Source organism: Erinaceus europaeus, chromosome 2, assembly GCF_950295315.1.
Source record: "Erinaceus europaeus chromosome 2, mEriEur2.1, whole genome shotgun sequence".
Classification (NCBI taxonomy): Eukaryota; Metazoa; Chordata; class Mammalia; order Eulipotyphla; family Erinaceidae; genus Erinaceus; species Erinaceus europaeus.
Window position 1 is genome coordinate 4,826,205 of NC_080163.1, and position 17,107 is coordinate 4,843,311.

At 56.7% G+C, this 17,107-nt stretch overlaps 2 protein-coding genes across 2 annotated transcripts in view; one reads left to right on the forward strand and one right to left on the reverse strand.

Moving 5' to 3' along the window:
- LRRC4B (leucine rich repeat containing 4B) overlaps window positions 1-6,925 on the reverse strand; it is a 41,909-nt gene extending 34,984 nt beyond the window's left edge. The window contains exon 1 of the mRNA XM_060174895.1: window positions 6,581-6,925. The gene's annotated coding sequence lies outside the window, so the exon portion shown is untranslated. The remainder of the gene's footprint in view (window positions 1-6,580) is intronic.
- Window positions 2,716-16,648, forward strand: LOC132537075 (uncharacterized). Its single transcript, XM_060186519.1, has 4 exons — window positions 2,716-2,768; window positions 4,973-5,113; window positions 15,607-15,847; window positions 16,293-16,648. Exons 1-4 carry the CDS (start codon window positions 2,716-2,718, stop codon window positions 16,554-16,556), a joined length of 699 nt encoding a protein of 232 aa, XP_060042502.1. The 3' UTR covers window positions 16,557-16,648.
- The last annotated feature ends 459 nt before the right edge of the window (window positions 16,649-17,107 follow it).

Here is a 17,107-nt window from a genome sequence, read left to right on the forward strand (position 1 = left end):
GCACACATGGCGTGAAGTAAAAGGACCAGCTCAATGATCCCAGTTCAAGCCCCCGGATCCCCACCTGCAGGGGAGTCTCTTCACAAGCGGTGAAGCAGGTCTGCAGGTGTCTGTCTTTCTCTCCCCCTCTCTGTCTTCCCCTCCTCTCTCCATTTCTCTCTGTCCTATCCAACAACAACGACATCAATAACAACAACAATAATAATTACAACAATAAAACAAGGGCAACAAAAGAATAAATAAAAAATAAATAAAAATAAAATAAGAACTTAAAAAGGGAGAAGGAGACCAGACTAGCACTCACATCTGGAGCCAGGAGTCTGACCAGGGACCTTACACATCAAGTCCTACTGTTGCGCCAGATCACAGAAAATCATTCTTTAGAGACAGGACTTAACGATGAGGGGCCAGGCGGTGTCTGAGCGTGTGGCGCGCACATCAGGACCTGGATTCAAGCCCCTGGACCTCATGTGCAGGGGTGAAGCTTCATGAGTGGTGAAACAGATCTGCAGGTGTCTCTCTTTCTCTCCATCTATGTCTTCCCTCCCCCTCTCAACTTCTCTCTGTCTTAATTAATAAATAAAAGAATTTTATTTATTTATTTATTTATTCCCTTTTTGTTGCCCTTGTTGTTTTATTGTTGTAGTTATTATTGTTGTCTGTCTTCATTGTTGGATAGGACAGAGAGAAATGGAGAGAGGAGGGGAAGAGAAAGACAGACACCTGCAGACCTGCTTCACCACCTGTGAAGCAACTGCCCTACAGGTGGGGAACCAGGGGCTCGAGCCGGGATACTTAAGCTGGTCCTTGCGCTTTGCTCCATGTGCGCTTAACCCGCTGCGCTACCGCCCAGCTCCCTAAATAAAAGAATTTTTAGACAGGAAAAACAGTCACCAGGAGCCATGGATTTGTTGTGTAGGCACTGAGCTCCAGCAATATACCTAGTGGCAGTAATAATAATAATAAGATTTATCGGGCCAGGTGGTGGTATACCTGGTTAAATGCACATGTTACAATATACAAGGATCTGGGTTTGAGCCCCTGTCCCCACCTGCACAGGGGAAAAGCTTCATGAGTGGTAAAGTAGGTCTGCAGGTGTCTTTCAAACAAAAGAACAAATAAAATAAAGGTAATGAGATGTCTCTTATTTGTTATTTATTTCCTTGCTGCCAAGGTCTTGTGTCTGTACAATTCCACTGTTTCTGGCATACTCTTTTGTTTCCTGAAATTATTCTAATTTTAGCTAGAAAGAAACAAAGAGGTCTGGGCGGTGGCACACACACATGTCCCCATGGGCAAGGCCCTGGGGTTCAAGCCGCTGGTCCCCACCTGCAGGGGAAGCTTCTCAAGTAGTGAAGCAGGGCTGCTGGTGTCTCTCTGTCTCTCCCTCTCTGTCTGCCCCTTGTCTCTTGATTTCTGCCCATCTCTATCAAATTAAGAAAGTATAAGCAAGCAAGGGAGGGAGGGGGCTGGTGGTGGCAGACCCAGCAGGGTGTACACACCACCATGAACAAGGACCAGCGCTCAGACCTGCAGGGGGGTAAGCTTTACAAGTGGTGGGGCTGTGGCACCTCTCTCCCTCCCCTTCTTCTTCAATTTCTCTCTGTCAGAAAAAAAAAAAGAAAAAAATGGGGAGTTGGCTGGTAGCGCAGCGGGTTAAGCGCACGTGGCGCAAAGCGCAAGGACCAGCGTAAGTATGCCGGCTCCAGCTCCTGGGCTCCCCACCTGCAGGGGAGTCGCTTCACAGGCGGTGAAGCAGGTCTGCAGGTGTCTGTCTTTCTCTCCCCCTCTCTGTCTTCCCCTCCTCTCTCCATTTCTCTCTGTCCTATCCAACAGCGACGACATCAATGACAACAACAATAGCTACAACAATAAAAACAACACGGGCAACAAAAGGGAATAAATAGATATTTAAAAGAAAAAGAAAAAATGGTCACTGGGAGTGGTGAATTTGTTACACAGGCACCGAGCCCCAGCCATAACCCTTGAGGCAATAAAAAAGAGAGAGACTTAGAGAGGAGAGCCACCACAGCACCGCTCCACTATTCATGGACTCTCCCCCGGACTGTGTGTGGTGCTCCCGTGGGGCTCTGGAGACTCCACTCCAGGTTCTCAAGCATGGCAAAGTGTGTGCTCTGCTGGGTGAGCTGTCTCCTGGTCCCGGGACTCACCTCATGACAGAGAGCCTCCTCTGATAGTGGGAAGAGAATGAGGGCACAGAGCACAGCTCGGGCACCACCGAGCTGGGGATGGGGCCGGGAGCGTCTGTTATCTGCCCTGTGTACAGTGGCACAGCAGCTGAGCACTGGGCTTGCAATCACAGGGTCCTGGGTGGCGTCTCCTGCACTGCATCTGCCGGCGTGACACCCTGCTTCTCTCTGTCTCCTGAGAAGCCAGGCTGTGGACAAACAGCTGAGACACCACCCTGGGGAAAGCATTTAAGCCGGTGTGCAGAGGGCTGGGTGGGGTGCTCCCCTCAGTGCCCTGCCTCAGGGGGGAACAGGGACCCCTCCCAACGGCTCACAGGGCAGTGAGGCACCTGCCACAGCTGGTCACTGCTGGGTTGGGGCAGCACCTGTGCTCTGGAGACACTGTCAGGCCCACAGAGCCCTCCACTAAGTGATGAGAGAGGTGGGGAGGGTGCTGGTGTGGGAACCTGGGTCGGCTGTCCCCCCACTGTCTCACTGCACCCCACCCTCTGGACTGGTGGGGCGCATGCCGACAGTCCCGGGCCAGAGGAACAAGTCTGTGACTCAGCCCCTTCATGGGTAAGCGCAGTGTCTCACTGGACCCCAAACACCCCTTCACCAGGCAGCGAGGCCCCGCGGACTGGGGGCGGGGAGGCAGGGGGTCTGGGCAGAGGTGGGGTACACAGTAAGGAGCTCGGAACCCATGAGACTCAGCAACGAAAGTTAGCTCCCTGGAAGCCTGGGGTTGAAGAGAAGAAACGGGGAGTCGGGCGGTAGTGCAGCGGGTTAAGCGCAGGTGGTGCAAAGCGCAAGGATCCTGGTTCAAGCCCCCGGCTTCCCACCTGCAGGGGAGTCGCTTCACAAGCGGTGAAGCAGGCCTGCAGGTGTCTGTCTTTCTCCCCCCCCTCTGTCTTCCCTTCCTCTCTCCATTTCTCTCTGTCCTATCCAACAACAACAACAATAAAACAACAAGGGCAGCAAAAGGAAATAAAGAAAAAAGAAAAAAAATCCAGAAAAAAAAGAAGAAAGAAGCAACAGTTGAGGGGCCAGAAGCTCTCCATAGGGTTTCTAAAGTCTGTCAGGGGTCAGAGAGACAGGGCACTGAGTAGAGCATCTGCCTTCCCATACCTGTGTCCAGTTTCAAGCCCACGCCACAGGGCAGGTGTCACAGCACTGGGGCAAGCTCTGGCGCTCAGGTGTCTCTCCCTCTCTCTGTGTTCACAGAAATGTCAGCCTGGGAGTGGGCTCCTGGCTCCACACACAGAGGGCGCTGGGTCTGCTCTCAGGTCTGGGCCTGGGGGACTGCAGGTAGACTCACGGGTGTGTATGGCGGGTGGGGCTGTGGGTGGCCTGACAGCTGAGGAGGAGTGGCCGTAGGGCGGCTTCCAACCCTGCTGGGGTCTCTGGCTCTGTGGAGATGGCTGTGGGGGAGGGGGTTTTGAAAATGCCAATGGATTTTGGAAGGAAAGCAGGGGAAGCACAGCAGGGAAGAACCTGCTGTGAGGAAAGAACCCTCTTGAGCCCAGCTGAGATGTGGGGAGGATGAAGCAGGGGGTGTGGGCTGGAGGGGCGCCCCCTCCACCCGGCACACACACCCAGCTACCCTCTAAAGAAGCTGAGATGGAGGTTTTGTGGGCATGGCTGGCACTCAGGCGACACTCCCTCCCTGGGTCCGACAGGCCTGAAGTTTGCACGTTGCTCCACACAGTCTTTTCAACACACACCACCGCACGCCCACCGATGCCACATTTTTTTCCTTGGGACGAGAACAGATTTTGATGTGAAATCGCCAATTAGAAAAGTCGGAGACAGGCGGAAGCGTTTGAAAGCACAGGGGACATCGGAGAGCGCACTTGGGGAGAAGGGGGTGGGACAGGACAGCTCTGAGGAGGAGGGACGCACACAGGTGGGAGGGAGGGAGGGAGGAAGACCTGAGGGTGGAGGGCAGCCCCAGGGAGGACCTGGACAGAGACCTTGCGGTCAGGTTCCTGGACCGAGGTGGGGAGAGTGAATGGGGAAGAGGCAGGTGAGCTGGGGTGTGGAGAGGAGGAGACCCCCACCCCAGCTCCTCTGCCCCAGCACCTGCCTGTCTGTGCACACGTGTCCTTAGCACCTCTGGAGGGGAGCCCCCCTGACACACTGTCACTAGGTGGGGCCTGTGTACTCTTGTGCAGGTGGCCGGACCCTGCCCAACTCCTGTCTGGCTTTGTGTCTGTGGGAAGGTCCCCAGACAGTTTTCAGGGTGAGTGGGACCTTGGGTGAGAGCTTCAGGTGTCCACACCTGGCCCTGCCCCCACCTGTCTCCTCTCCACACCCCGGCTCACCTGCGCAAGCTCCCTGCTCGTGTCTCCTCACTGCCCAGCACCCACTGGCCCTCTGACAAGCGCCCACTGGCCTCTCTGTCCCACCCCTTCTCGCTGCCCCCCCCCCCCCACTGCCTCTCCAGAGTCTGGGGCTCCCTGTGTGTCTCTTTCACTCCCTGTGCCTGTGCGATGGAGTGTTGCCCGGGCTCTCCCTTTCTTGGGGAAATTAAGTGAGTAAGTCTGTGTGTGTCTGGCTCCGTGGTGATGCACCCTAATGTGTGTGTGTGTGTGTGTGTGTGTGTGTGTGTGTGTGTGTGTGTTTGGGAGTCCGAGGCCTCTCAGCTCGGCTCGGTCTGTGCCTTCCCCTCTCTGGCTCCCATCCTTCCAGCAGTCTCCTTTCTGCTTCTCCAGTGGCCAGGGCAGTGAAGCCAGGGGCTAGGCGGGGAAGGGCAGGGGAAGGGAGGCCCGAGAAGTGGGCAGGGGCCTGTCAGGAGGAAGTGGGGCTGGTTCTGGGGACAGGGGTGCTGCAGGCTGCACCCAATGGCCCGGGAGGGAAGAGGCCCAGAGACTGACTCCCAGCTGCCGAGAGTTCCTGTCTGGCTGCGCCGGCTGCGATGTGAGGTGCATAGCAATGGCCGCTGCGGAGGCTCCGCTGCGGCTCCCAGCTGGGGCGGGGGCGGGGGGGCAGCCCTGAGGCCCGCACCCCCCCAGGCTGGGCTCTCCCCAGGGGCTTTCCCCGCCTTGAGAAAGTGCAGCGGGAACCGTGAGGCTGAGGCTGCAGGGATCAGGGCCTGGCCTGGCCAGTGGGGGTGGGGTGCTGGGGAGGGGGTGGGGAGAGAAGGGTTAAGGTGGGAGTGGCAGACTAGGTTGGGGCCCGAGGGAGAGAGAAGGGCTGCCAGGGGCCTGGAGCCTGGAAGCTGGGGCTTGCGACGTGGGCGGAACCCTGGACAGGGCCGGTTCCCACCTCGACCTCGTGGAGAGGGAAGAAGGGGTCTGAGAGGGGAGGTTGCTGAATGGGGGGGGGGGTTCTGGGGCTGAGGGAGGGAGGCTGGGATGAGGGGGTCCCACGGGGTGAGGAGACAGGGACGTGGTCCCGGAGTGAAGGAAGGTCATAAGAGAGGGCCCAGAACAAGCTGGGCCCCGGTGGTAAAGGCTGGGGGGAAGGGGCAGGGCGGCGAGGGTGCTGAGCCGAGGAAAGGGGTCCTGGAAGGAACAGGGCTAGGAGGGGTCAGGGCGAGGGGATGAAGTTGCAGGTCAAGGGAGGGGACATGGGGGGGCAAGGACCCCGTGGGCAAGCCCAGTGGGGATTCTTGGAAGAGCGGGAGTGAGGGTAGGAAGGGGGCTACAGCAGGTGGGAGGTGAGGAGGGGTCAGAGAGAGAGAGAGAGAGGGAGAGGGAGAGGGAGAGGGAGACAGACACGTGCTCGAGGCCCGAAGCCCGGGAGGAATGGGGTCGTGCGAGGGGGTCTCGGTCCAGGCAGAGGCAGAGGCAGGGGCTTGGCCGTCCCCCAGCAGGGGCTGAGGGCCGGAAGGAACAGGGCTGGAGATTGAGGAGGGCATCGTCTGGCTCCCCAGTCGCCCCTCCGCTTTTCCCATTCTCACTTCCCAAACTCCCCGGTTCTCCCGGTTGCCACGGCAACGGCTCCTGCCAGGCGCGGTCACCAAGGAAACCCCGTGCCCGCCTCTTCCCCTCCCCATCACTGGCGAGCCCCCCCCCAACCCCAGAGGCAGTGGTGTGCCGGGTGGGAGGGGCAAGGGGGCGCCCCTACTCCCGCCACGGGGTGGGGGGCGACCTACGCCCGGCGAGCTGCCCCCGGCCTCCATCCTCAGCCCACAACACAGCTGGACACGCAGCACCCGCGGGGCGGACGGACCCCCCTCCCCATCCCCGGCAGCGGCGACCCCCCCCAACACACAGTCGCTGGGTCCGGCGAGCCCCCTCCCGCGTCTCCGCAGGCCCCGCCCACTGTCCTCTGCCCCCCCCCCACATCCCGGAGGAGGCCTGAGACCAGGGTCCCCTAATTAGAGGGTGTCCCCCGCGAGCACCGTGGTCCAGCCCCTCCGCCCGCGCCCCTCGGCGGCTACTCACGGCGGAGAGAGGGGCTCCTTCCGGGGGGCAGCATGCCCGGCCGCGGGGGACCCCCAGTGGGGCGCTGGGCTGCGGGGCGCTGCGGGAGGCGCGGGGGGCGGGGCTGCGGCCGGGCCCGGGTCTCTCGCGGGGTTCCCCTCCCCGGCTCCTGGGTGGGGAGGGGGTTCCGCAGCGGCCGCGGGGCTTCTGGGGGGGCCGCCTCGCCCGCCGCCGGCCGCCTGCCTCCTCGCCTTCCTTTCTTCCCTTCTTCCTTCCCTCGCTTGCTTCCTTCCTTCCTTCCTTCCTTCCTTGCAACCTTCCTTCCTTCCTTCCCTCCTTCCTCCCTCCTCGGGCCGCCGGCGCCGCTCTCCCCCCACCCACCCCCCCCCAGGCCCCGGCCCCGGCCCCGGCCCCCGCCTCGGACGGTGCGGCAGCGACCGAGAGCAGCCGAGAGCGGCGGCGACGAGAGCGGAATACTGATGGAGGGAGCGCGGGCGGGCGGGCGGGGAGGGAAGGAGGGAGGGGAGAGGGGAGCGGAGGGGGAAGGGAGGGCGAGGGGAGGGAGGACGGGGGGACGGGGACGGGGACGGGGACGGGGACGGGGGAGGCAGAGCCCCAGAGAGAGGGAGGAAGAGAGAGCAGAGCAGGAGGACGGAGCGGGGCAGGGAGGAGTGCGGGGGGAAGGGGCAGGTGTGAGGGCCGCAGGGGAGGGGGGGCGCGGGGAGCAGCTGGAGGAAGCGGACTGGAGGAGGGGTGAGGGGACGTGGGGGGCCAGGAGGGGGGCGAGCCGGGCCTGTGGGGCCTCCTTGAACCCACTTCTGCCCCTTCTCCTCCGGCGGGGGGCGGGGGCAGCGCCGCCCAGTTCTCTCACCTCCGCAGGTGTTAGGCGGCGCGGATGCTTTTAGAGCTGTGAAGCCGGCTCGGCACATCGGGAGGGGAGGGCAGGGCAGGGCAGGGGAGGGGAGGGGGTGCAGAGGCCTCTGGAGGTCACCTTGCCCTCCTCTGCCCCGTCTGCTCCCCTGTCCCCCCAGCCCCCCGAGAGCGGGGCCCGGGTGATGACTGGGGGACCCAGCGAGGGGCCAGGAAGTCCAGCAGGGGGCGCAGAGGAGGCCGCCCTGGCGGTGGGCTTCCCTCCAGGGCAGGAGGGACACTCAGCCTTTCCTGCCCCCCCCCACCCCCCACATAAAAGGCCTGCGACTGATTGTGCACAAGGACTGGGGCCAGGGTCCTCTGTGCTCCTCTCCCAGAGCTCAGGCAGGGCCGACAAGGAGGTGGGGAAGTGGGATATCCCAGAGTGGACACACAGGAGGGCTGCCAGGGGAGACTGAGGGAAGGAGAGATGGGCAGGAAGGCCAGCTGGCAGCAGGTGCAACCGCGGGGGCCCTTCCCCAACACCACGCGGGTCTCGGAGAGGCCGGGCCACTGGCCAGGCAGCTGCCCCGTGGGGTGGGGGTGAGGCCTGCCGAGCCGTCCAGGAAGCTGGGCATGTGGAGGGAGGCTCTGTGCCCAGCCTTAACTCTTCAGGGAAGGCTGGCGGAAGGACTTGGGGGTGGCTGACCACGGGCAGGGAGGCAGCACAGTGGAGAAGGCGCTGACTCTCAGGCTTCGGGTACTGAGTTCAATCCCCAGCAGCACGTGGGCCACAGAATACAGACAGTACAAGAGGTGTGGGCTCGTGCCTTCTACCTCAGCCCTGCTCCAGGGTGGCGTTTGCCCAGGGCTCCGGTGTGTGGCCAGGCCTTCGAGGCCCAAGAAGCTGCAGGAGACCAGGGCAGAGCAGGACAGAGCTTGCCCTCCAGGAGAGCAGTGTCCAGAAGCTATGGGAGGCAGCAGGAGGGTGGCGGGGGCTCTGAGGACAGATGAGGTCCTGGGGAGATCTGAACAGTGTGGGGGAGGCAGGGAAGTGGGTGGAGGGCAGCTAGCTTGCTCGGCCTGTTGAGAGACAGAAACAAGGCAGGAGCAGGAAGCCAAACTGCCCAAGCTTCACTTTAAATTTTTTATTTTTTTTTAAATATTTGTTTTCCCTTTTGTTGTCCTTGTTATTTTTTATTGTTGTAGTTATTGTTGTTGTTATTGATGTCATCATTGTTAGATAGGACAGAGAGAAATGGAGAGAGGAGGGGAAGACAGATAAAGGGAGAAAGACAGACAACCTGCAGACCTGCTTCACCGCCTGTGAAGCGACTCCCCTGCAGGTGGGGAGCCAGGGGCTCGAACCGGGATCCTGACGCCGGTCCTTGCACTTTGCGCCATGTGCAGTTAACCCGCTTAACCAAGATTATCACTGGGGCTGTGTACGTTCATAGCTCCACCACCCAGCTGGAACCTTCAGAAGCAGATTTCTGTTCACAAAATCCAAAGTAAAGCATAATTTTCTGTGGGAATGTATTTGGGAGGGCAAACCAATCATCAAATTTCTCTCAGGCTGAAAAAAAAAAATCTTAGCCACTCTGTGTCAACCACCGACCAGCCTTCCCCTGGCCACAAGTTCTGATGGGCCATCAGGCTTTGATAAACGGAGCCTGGGCACAAGAACAGCCCTTGCCCTTGGCATGGTTCGGTCTGCTGAGAAAGCGCAGAGTGGAATCCCTGGGAGACAATGGCCAACGGTGTCTCCACACCTCCTCCACGGGCCTCACACATGTCTGACTCCACTGCTCCCAGACTGACTCATCTTTCCTTTGCGAAAGCCGGAGTGACGGAGAGGAAACACCCACCAGTACTACCCCACCCGCCATGGAGCTGCACTGGTGCCGGCCCAGGGCTGGGCTTGAACGCAGAGCTTGGTCCTGCTGGGCGAGCTATCTCCCAGCCCACACCTCTGCTTTGTTAGCCGCGGGTACCGAGCAGTTGCCTCTGTGGGAACACAGACCAGGTCCTCACAGATGGTAGAGTTCTGGACAGGGGGCCGCCCCTGCAGGCAGTCGCCCTGGTCCAGTCCTTCAGACTGGCCGCACCCAGCAGAGGGGTACTGGTGCTGGGTACCTGGTGCCTCCAGGCCTGGCTCCCACAGCTCCCTGCCTGTCCCGAGTCAGTACGGGGTCTCGGCTTCCTAAGGACAGCTGCCATGTCACCCAAACACCTGCAACCACCACTGTGCCTTGAACCAGGGGAATGTGGCTGGCCTGACGTCACAAGATCCCAAGGCTGGGTCAGAGGAGAGCTGGGACCTCACTGTGTGCGGGGCAGGGGAGCGGGTGGGGAGGCTGTCAGAGCCTCTGGCCAGAGGTGCTGTTCCCCTCTCATCCAGTCCAGCTGTAGCGTGCTCACCAGGTGTCCCACTCCAGAGACAAGTCACTGTCACACAGCGGCAGGGAGCACAGCAGGCCCAGCCCAGGCCTGCGAAGTCTGTCTGGAAGCAGCCCACGCACCCACCCAGCTTGGGGCAGGGCAAGAGCAAAGTGAACCTGGCAGGCTGACAGGCTAGGGCCTCTCGAGGACGCAGGGGGACCAGAAGACAGCACACTCAGTAGAGTGCACGGCCGGGGTTTGAGCCCTGGCACCACCATGGACCACACCTCAGGAGTTCCACGGATGGTGGCGTGGCACTTTGGAGCCTCTCCCTCTCCCCCTTTTTTTTTTTTGTTGCCCTTGTTGTTTTTATCGTTGTTGTTGTGATTGTTATTATTGTTGCTGCTGTTGTTGTTGGGTAGGACAGAGAGAAACAGAGAGAGGAAGGGAAGACAGAGAGGGGGGAGAGAAAGATAGACACCTGCAGACCTGCTTCACCACCTGTGAAGCGACTCCCCTGCAGGTGGGGAGCTGGGGGCTTGAACTGGGATCTTTAAACCGTTCCTTACACTTCGCTCCATGTGCACTTAACCCGCTGCGCTACTGCCTGACACCCCCCCCCCCCTTTCTCTCCTCTCTCTGGAAAACAAAGAGTGAAAAAGTCAGCCCCAGAGGGCTACTGAGTAGTGGTGTGGCATATGCAGGAGGTGGCCCTGGCATTCAAACGGAGGGGACAGCCAGCCTGTCCGGGGCAAGCTGGAGACAGCCCGAGCACGGCAGGAGTGCAGCAGCCAGGTCCCTGGCAGGAGGCTGCCACTGAGCACGGCCACATCCACACCCAGTTGGCAAGGGGTGCTCTGCTCTTCCTCCCCACACGCCCCCACCCAAAGCCAGGACTCCTGGCTCCGGTGCACCACTAGTAAGAGCCGAGGAAATGTCCCAGTGACACCTGGTAGCTGACATGCGACCCAGCAGCCAGAGGCTGTCCTTGGGGCCCGTGATGAAAAGCAAGCAGCAGGGTCCCAGGAGTCTCTGGGGGACAGGAGACGAGGGTGGTAGTGTACAGTCTCGCTCTGCAGTCTGGGTCTGTGCAGTGCCCCGCAGGTGAGCCAGCTCCAGGAAGCAGTGCTATCACTTCACAGCGAAGCTTGACCGTCTGTCTACAGGCTGCACGTTGGCTTTCCGAGGCCCAGATGTAAACACTGAAGTCAACTGGTCCTGGCCACTTAGTAACGGAACTGGTAAGCGTTTCTTTTTGGTCTCTAGCTACTACGAAATCGTGGCTGGTTGTGGTCCCACACGTGGGCCCTCAGCTCTAGGCCCAGTCCCATCCTGGAGGAAAGAGGAAAGACACCACGAAGAGACCACTGCAGGCAGCAGGCACAGCACAAAGATTCTGCCAAGTGATTTTCCAGCCTGAGGCTCTGAGGTTCCACGTTCAATCCCCAGCACCACCATAAGCAGTGAGAGAGAGAGAGAGAGAGAGAGCTGCACAAATCCAGGTGCAGGGCATTCTCTTTAGACGACTGTTTCGGTCTCTTCAAAAGGGCAGTTCAGGGAGCAGAGTACTTGCTCTCCTGATGCGGCACAGGGCTGCTCACCGAAGGCTCCCAGTTCGACTCATGGGCACACATATGCCAGGGTGGGGCTGTGACTTTCCTCTCGATCTCATACAAAAGGAACATGGTTCCCTGGGGAATGTTACGCATGTACAAACTACTGCACTTACTGTTGAATGTAAAACATTAATTCCCCAATAATAAAAAAAATTAAAAAAGGGAACGAATAAATAAATGAATATTAAAAAAGAAACATGTTTCCTATTTATTTTTTTAAGTTTTATATTTATTTATTTTCCCTTTTGTTGCCCTTTTTATTGTTGTTGTAGTTATTATTGTTGTTGTTATCGATGTCACTGTTGTTGGATAGGACAGAGAGAAATGGAGAGAGGAGGGGAAGACACAGAGGGGGAGAGAGAGACAGACACCTGCAGACCTACTTCACCGCTTGTGAAGTGACTCCCCTGCAGGTGGGGAGCCGGGGGCTCGAACCGGGATCCTTACGCCAGTCCTTGCGCTTCGCGCCACGTGCACTTAACCCGCTGAGCTACTGCCCGACTCCCTATTTATTTATTTTTGAAATAAGTCTTTTTAATGTTTTTTTAAAAATTTTATTTATATTTTGCCTCCAGGGTTACTGCTGGGGCTCAGCGCCTGCACTATGAATCCACTGCTCCTGGAGACTATTGTTTTCCCTTTTTGCTGCCCTTGTTGTTTATCATCTTTGTTGTTGTTGTTGCCATCGTTGTTGGATAGGACAGAGAGAAATGGAGAGAGGAGGGGAAGACAGAGAGGGGGAGAGAAAGACAGACACCTGCAGACCTGCTTCACCACTTGTGAAGCGACCCACTGCAAGTAGGAAACCGGGATCCTTACACCAGTCCTTGTGCTTCGTGCCATGTGCACTTAACCTGCTGCGTTACCATCCAGCCCCCTGAAATAAATCTTTAAAGAAAGGGTCAGTACGGGGGAGGGAAAGTGACTGACAGCCCTGCCCCCATGGGAGCATCATGACTGGCACCAAGAGTGGAATGGTGGTTCTTTGCTCTGTCTCTGTCTCTCTGTCTCTGTCTCTGTCAGGATGGTGACTCAGCAGTAACCTGCATACTTGAGACCCTTAGTTCAAGCCCCAGCAACACAGTAAGAAAAGGCAGAGAGGAGTCAACTCACACGAGAGAAAAAGAGAGGTTGGAAAAGTTGATCTAAAGAGAGACCAGGTGCAGTGTGTGATCCTGCTTCATCTGTTTCCTTATTTTTATGTTTTTGATTTTTATTCCACCAGGGTTACTGCTGGCATTTTTTGCCGGCACTACAAATCCACCATTTGCTTCCTTTTTAAAATATTATTTGATACTACAGAAAAATTGAGGGGGGGGAGAGGTAGAGATGGAAAGAGAAAGACACCTGCAGCCCTGCCTCACCTCTCATGAAGTGTGTCCCCTTGCAGTTGGGGGAGCTGGGTCTTGAACCCAGGTCTTTGCACAGGTGCCAGATCCTGGTTTAAAACATTTTTTTTAATTTAATTTAATTTTTATTTATTTTCCATTTTGTTGTCCTTGTTGTTTTTCATTGTTATTGTAGTTATTATTGATGTTGTTGTTGTTGTTGGATAGGACAGAAAGAAATGGAGAGAGGAGGGGAAGACAGAGAGAGGGAGAGAAAGACAGACACCTGCAGACCTGCTTCACCGCCTGGGAAGCGACTCCCCTGCAGGTGGGGAGCTGGGGGCTCAAACCGGGATCCTCATGCCAGTCCTTGTGCTTTGCGCCACGTGTGCTTAACCTGCTGTGCTACCGCCCGACTCCTGGTTTGAAACATTTTAATGTAAGTTGTAAATGGCAGTTGCAAACACATGAATTTGGACCTGGTCTTGGGAGTACTAGGGAATTCACGTCTTTTTTCTCCGGGTGGTAAGAATAGGATGTCGTGGCTATTTGGGGGGGGGGGAGATGCTCTTCGTCTTAGGAGGTCAGATTCATGCTGAAAGAGCTCCCACCTGCAACTTTCAACTCGTTTAGCCTTTGAGAAGCTGAAGATGACTGAGTGGAAGTGCCGGGTATATGGATGCTCGTTCATAATTTTTTTCCGGTTTTTTTGGGCATATTTTATAATATTTATTTACAAAAACCTGGGGGCTTGGCTGAGAGAAGTGCTATTTCCGCCAGGCTGTCCTGTGAGGTGAGCCCCACCCCTTTGGGCAGAAGCAGTTTCTCTCTGTCTGTAGCAGCAGTTAAGACCCTTCTCGGGGTGGTCCAGGAGGTGGCACAGTGGCTAAGGCACTAGACTCTCAAGCATGATTGGATCAACCTTCCCGTGGTGCATCCCGTGAGCACCCATTCATTGGGGAAACTGATGATCCTTCCTAGCCGAGTGAATCCACATGGATCCCAGTCACTTTCAAAGCCAGCAACAAGCAGCTCCTGACAGCTTTCAACCTGACCTGTTGACTGGCTACGGAAGAAGGGCAAACGCTAGAAGAAGAAAAAGGTCCTGAGTTCCATCCCTGGCAGCACATGTACCAGAGTGGTGTCTGGTTCTTTCTCTTTCTCTCTCCTATCTTTCTCATTAATAAATAAATAATAAAATCCTAAAAGAAAAGATGGTTCTAGGGTAGAGGCCAAGGGCCGCGGCACTCCGCTGAATGCACACGTTGCCGGGCTCAGGCCCTAGTCCCCTCCGCCTACGGAATGAAACTCGGGACTGGTGAAGCAGCTCTGGAGGTCTCTCTCTCTCTCTCTCCCTCTCTCTCCCTCTCTGTCTCTCTCTAGCTTTCCCTTTCTTCTCAATTTCTCTGTGCTATCAAAAAAGAAAAGAAAGAGAAGAAAAGCAAAGCAGACCTCCAGGAGCAGAGGATTCATTGTGCAGGTGCCAGGCCCCAGCAGTAACCCTGATGACAGAGAGAGAGAGAGAGAGAGAGAGAGAGAGAGAGAGACGGAGATTGCTTTAGGGTTCCTCCTCTTAAAACACAACCACTCCCCAAGCCCCTTCCTCCGCCGTCTCCCCTCCCCACAGCTGCCACCCCATTCTCTACTCCGCTCTGGAGAGTTGGGAGAGGCACCATCTCCACTCCTTGAAGCCTCACCTTCTTCTCTCCAACCCCAGCTGAGTCCCCCCAGCAGCTGTCCTTGTCAAAGGCCCCATGACCTGAGCTGCCACTCCTTCACACTGGGTACTCATCCACCCAATGGCAGTGGGCACAACTTCTTTTTAAAATTCTTTTCTCTCTCATTTTTAAAAAATAGACACACAGAGAAATTGAGAGGCAGCAGAGAAATAGATAAAGAGAGAGAGAGAGAGACCTCAGCACAGCTTCACCACTTGTGAAGTTTCTCCCGTGCAGGTGGGGCCTGGGGTCTTGAACCCAGGTCCTTGTGATTGGACATGAGTGCTCAAGCAGCTGTGCTGACCTTACTTTAAACTTATATCTTTTCTTGGCTCTATTTTCTTTATTATTTCCTTTGTTTTTAAAAGATTTTTCACTTTATTTATTTAATATGTGGAGCTGGTGAAAGAACCAGGGCTCTACATATGCATGGCACCCCTGAGTGGCCTTGTGGGCCCAACTTTTATTTATTTATTTATTTTCCCTTTTTGTTGCCCTTGTTGTTGCTTTTTTAAATTTTATTTATTTATTCTTATTAATGAGAAAGATAGGAGGAGAGAGGGAGGACAAACTAGACATCACTCTGGTACATGTGCTGCTGGGGATTGAACTCAGGACCTCATGCTTGAAAATCCAATGCTTTATCCACTGTGCCACCTCCGGGACCACAGCCCTTGTTGTTTCTGTCGTTGTAGTTATTATTATTGTTGTAATTGCTGTCATTGTTGTTAGATAGGACAGAGAGAAATGGAGAGAGGAGGGGCAGACAGAGAGGGGGAGAGAAAGACAGACACCTGCAGACCTGCTTCACCGCCTGGGAAGCGACTCCCCTGCAGGTGGGGAGCCGGGGGCTCGAACCCGGGATCCTTTTGCCGGTCCTTGCGCTTTGTGGGCCCAGCTTTATCACTTTTTTTTTCTTCAGAGAGAGAAGAGAGGGAGAGACAGGCAGAAAGAGAGGAGAGACACACTGCTCCATCATGCACAGAGCTCTGTCAGGGCCAATCCCCGTATTCCCAACTGTGCCAGGTGCCAGGGCTCGAACCCAGAGCCTTGTACATAATAAGGCACAGGTCCACCTGGTAAGCTATCTGCGGACCCCTCTGCTGGCTTTCACCACTCCAAACCTACCTGACTCCTCCGTCCTCCCTCCGCAGACTGCCCGGCCCCTCAGCGGACCACAGCCAGCCAGGACTCCGCAGCACAGGACTCTGCCTGCGGCCCAGCCCCGGACGCCACTCCTCGAGGGGACGCTCCCACAGCTGCGCCACAAAGCCAGGCTCCCCCCACCCCACACACGTGTGCTGCTCCAACCTCCCTCACTCCTCTGCTGAAGGATGTGGGGCTCCTCTCCTCCCTGCTAAGCTCCACTCCTCAGCCACTCCTGAGGCCCGGGAGGTAGCACAGCAGAGCCCCCAGGTTCTAGCCCCAACACTGCCATAAGACACTGCGGATCCGTGCTCTTCTCTCTCTCTTCTCTCTCTCTCTCTGCTTCTGTCTGTCTGTCTCTTCACTCTCTCTCTCTGCTTCTGTCTCTCATGAACTAATCTTAAACAGTCCACTGCAATCAGTCCTCTCTCTCCATCTTTTCTGCTCCTGTGACAGCAAAGGCTGCCATCCCTCCCCCCAACACACACCTCACCCTCCAGCCTCGCTGCTTGCTGCCTGCCCTGCAGTCCACCCCACAGTCACCAGCCAGAGTGACCTGACAAGTGTCAGCTCACAGCGGGCCGCCCCCTCAGCCCTCTGCGGACTCCCCTGCTGTGTGCCAGCTCCCCCTGCACCCCAGGGCCCTCACAGTCATCCTCTGTCCTCAGCACTCTCTCTCCTCTCCTCCTCCTAGGAGCTGAGCGGCTTTGTTTGTTTACCCATCACGACTGACCTACTGACCAGCTCCCCGCACATAGCCCTGCTCCATCCCAGCGTTAGGAAATGTCGGGAAACTGCCTATTTCCATGGAATCAGCTGGGTGGCATGCACAACACAGCAGTCTTCTGGAGTTTCTGCGGATGCAGACCGAGCCCCAACACCAGAGCTCCAACCTGCGCTCACCCCCAGTGAGGAAGGGTGGGCGGTGGCCGGAGGACACAATCCACACACAGCTTAAAACACAGAGTTGCACAGAGCCAGGGGTCACCCACAAAGTGGAGAAGCCGTCAAAAGAAACAGATCCTGGGAGTCGGACGGTAGGTAGCGCAGTGGGTTGGTTAAGCGCAGGTGGCGCAAAGCGCAAGGACCCGCTTAAGGATCCCGGTTCGAGCCCCCGGCTCCCCACCTGCAGGGGAGTCGCTTCACAGGCGGTGAAGCAGGTCTGCAGGTGTCTTTCTCTCCCCCTCTCTGTCTTCCCCTCCTCTCTCCATTTCTCTCTGTCCTATCCAACAATGACGACGACATCAATAACAACAACAATAACCACAGCAATAAAATAACATTGCAACAAAAGGGAATAAATAAATTAATAAAATAATAATAATAATAAAGAAACAGATCCTGAGCTGGCCCAGATATTGGGTTTTTAAGCAGCTGGCACAAGTGTATTTAAGGACTTAAAGGAAAAGATGTCAGTGTGAGTGAACAGATGGTAAACCTCAGCAGAGATACAGAAACAGCGGCGGGAGAACCCAGTGGAAAGTTGAGAACACACAGAGACTTTTAGGA

Coding starts and splice junctions, on each gene's coding strand:
- LOC132537075 (XM_060186519.1), top strand. CDS start 2,716: ATGCCGACAGTCCCGGGCCAGAGGAACAAGTCTGTGACTCAGCCCCTT. Junction 5,114..15,606: donor TGCGCCGGCTGCGATGTGAG/GTGCATAGCAAT, acceptor CTCCCTCCGCAG/ACTGCCCGGCCCCTCAGCGG. Junction 15,848..16,292: donor CCACTCCTGAGGCCCGGGAG/GTAGCACAGCAG, acceptor TCCTCCTCCTAG/GAGCTGAGCGGCTTTGTTTG.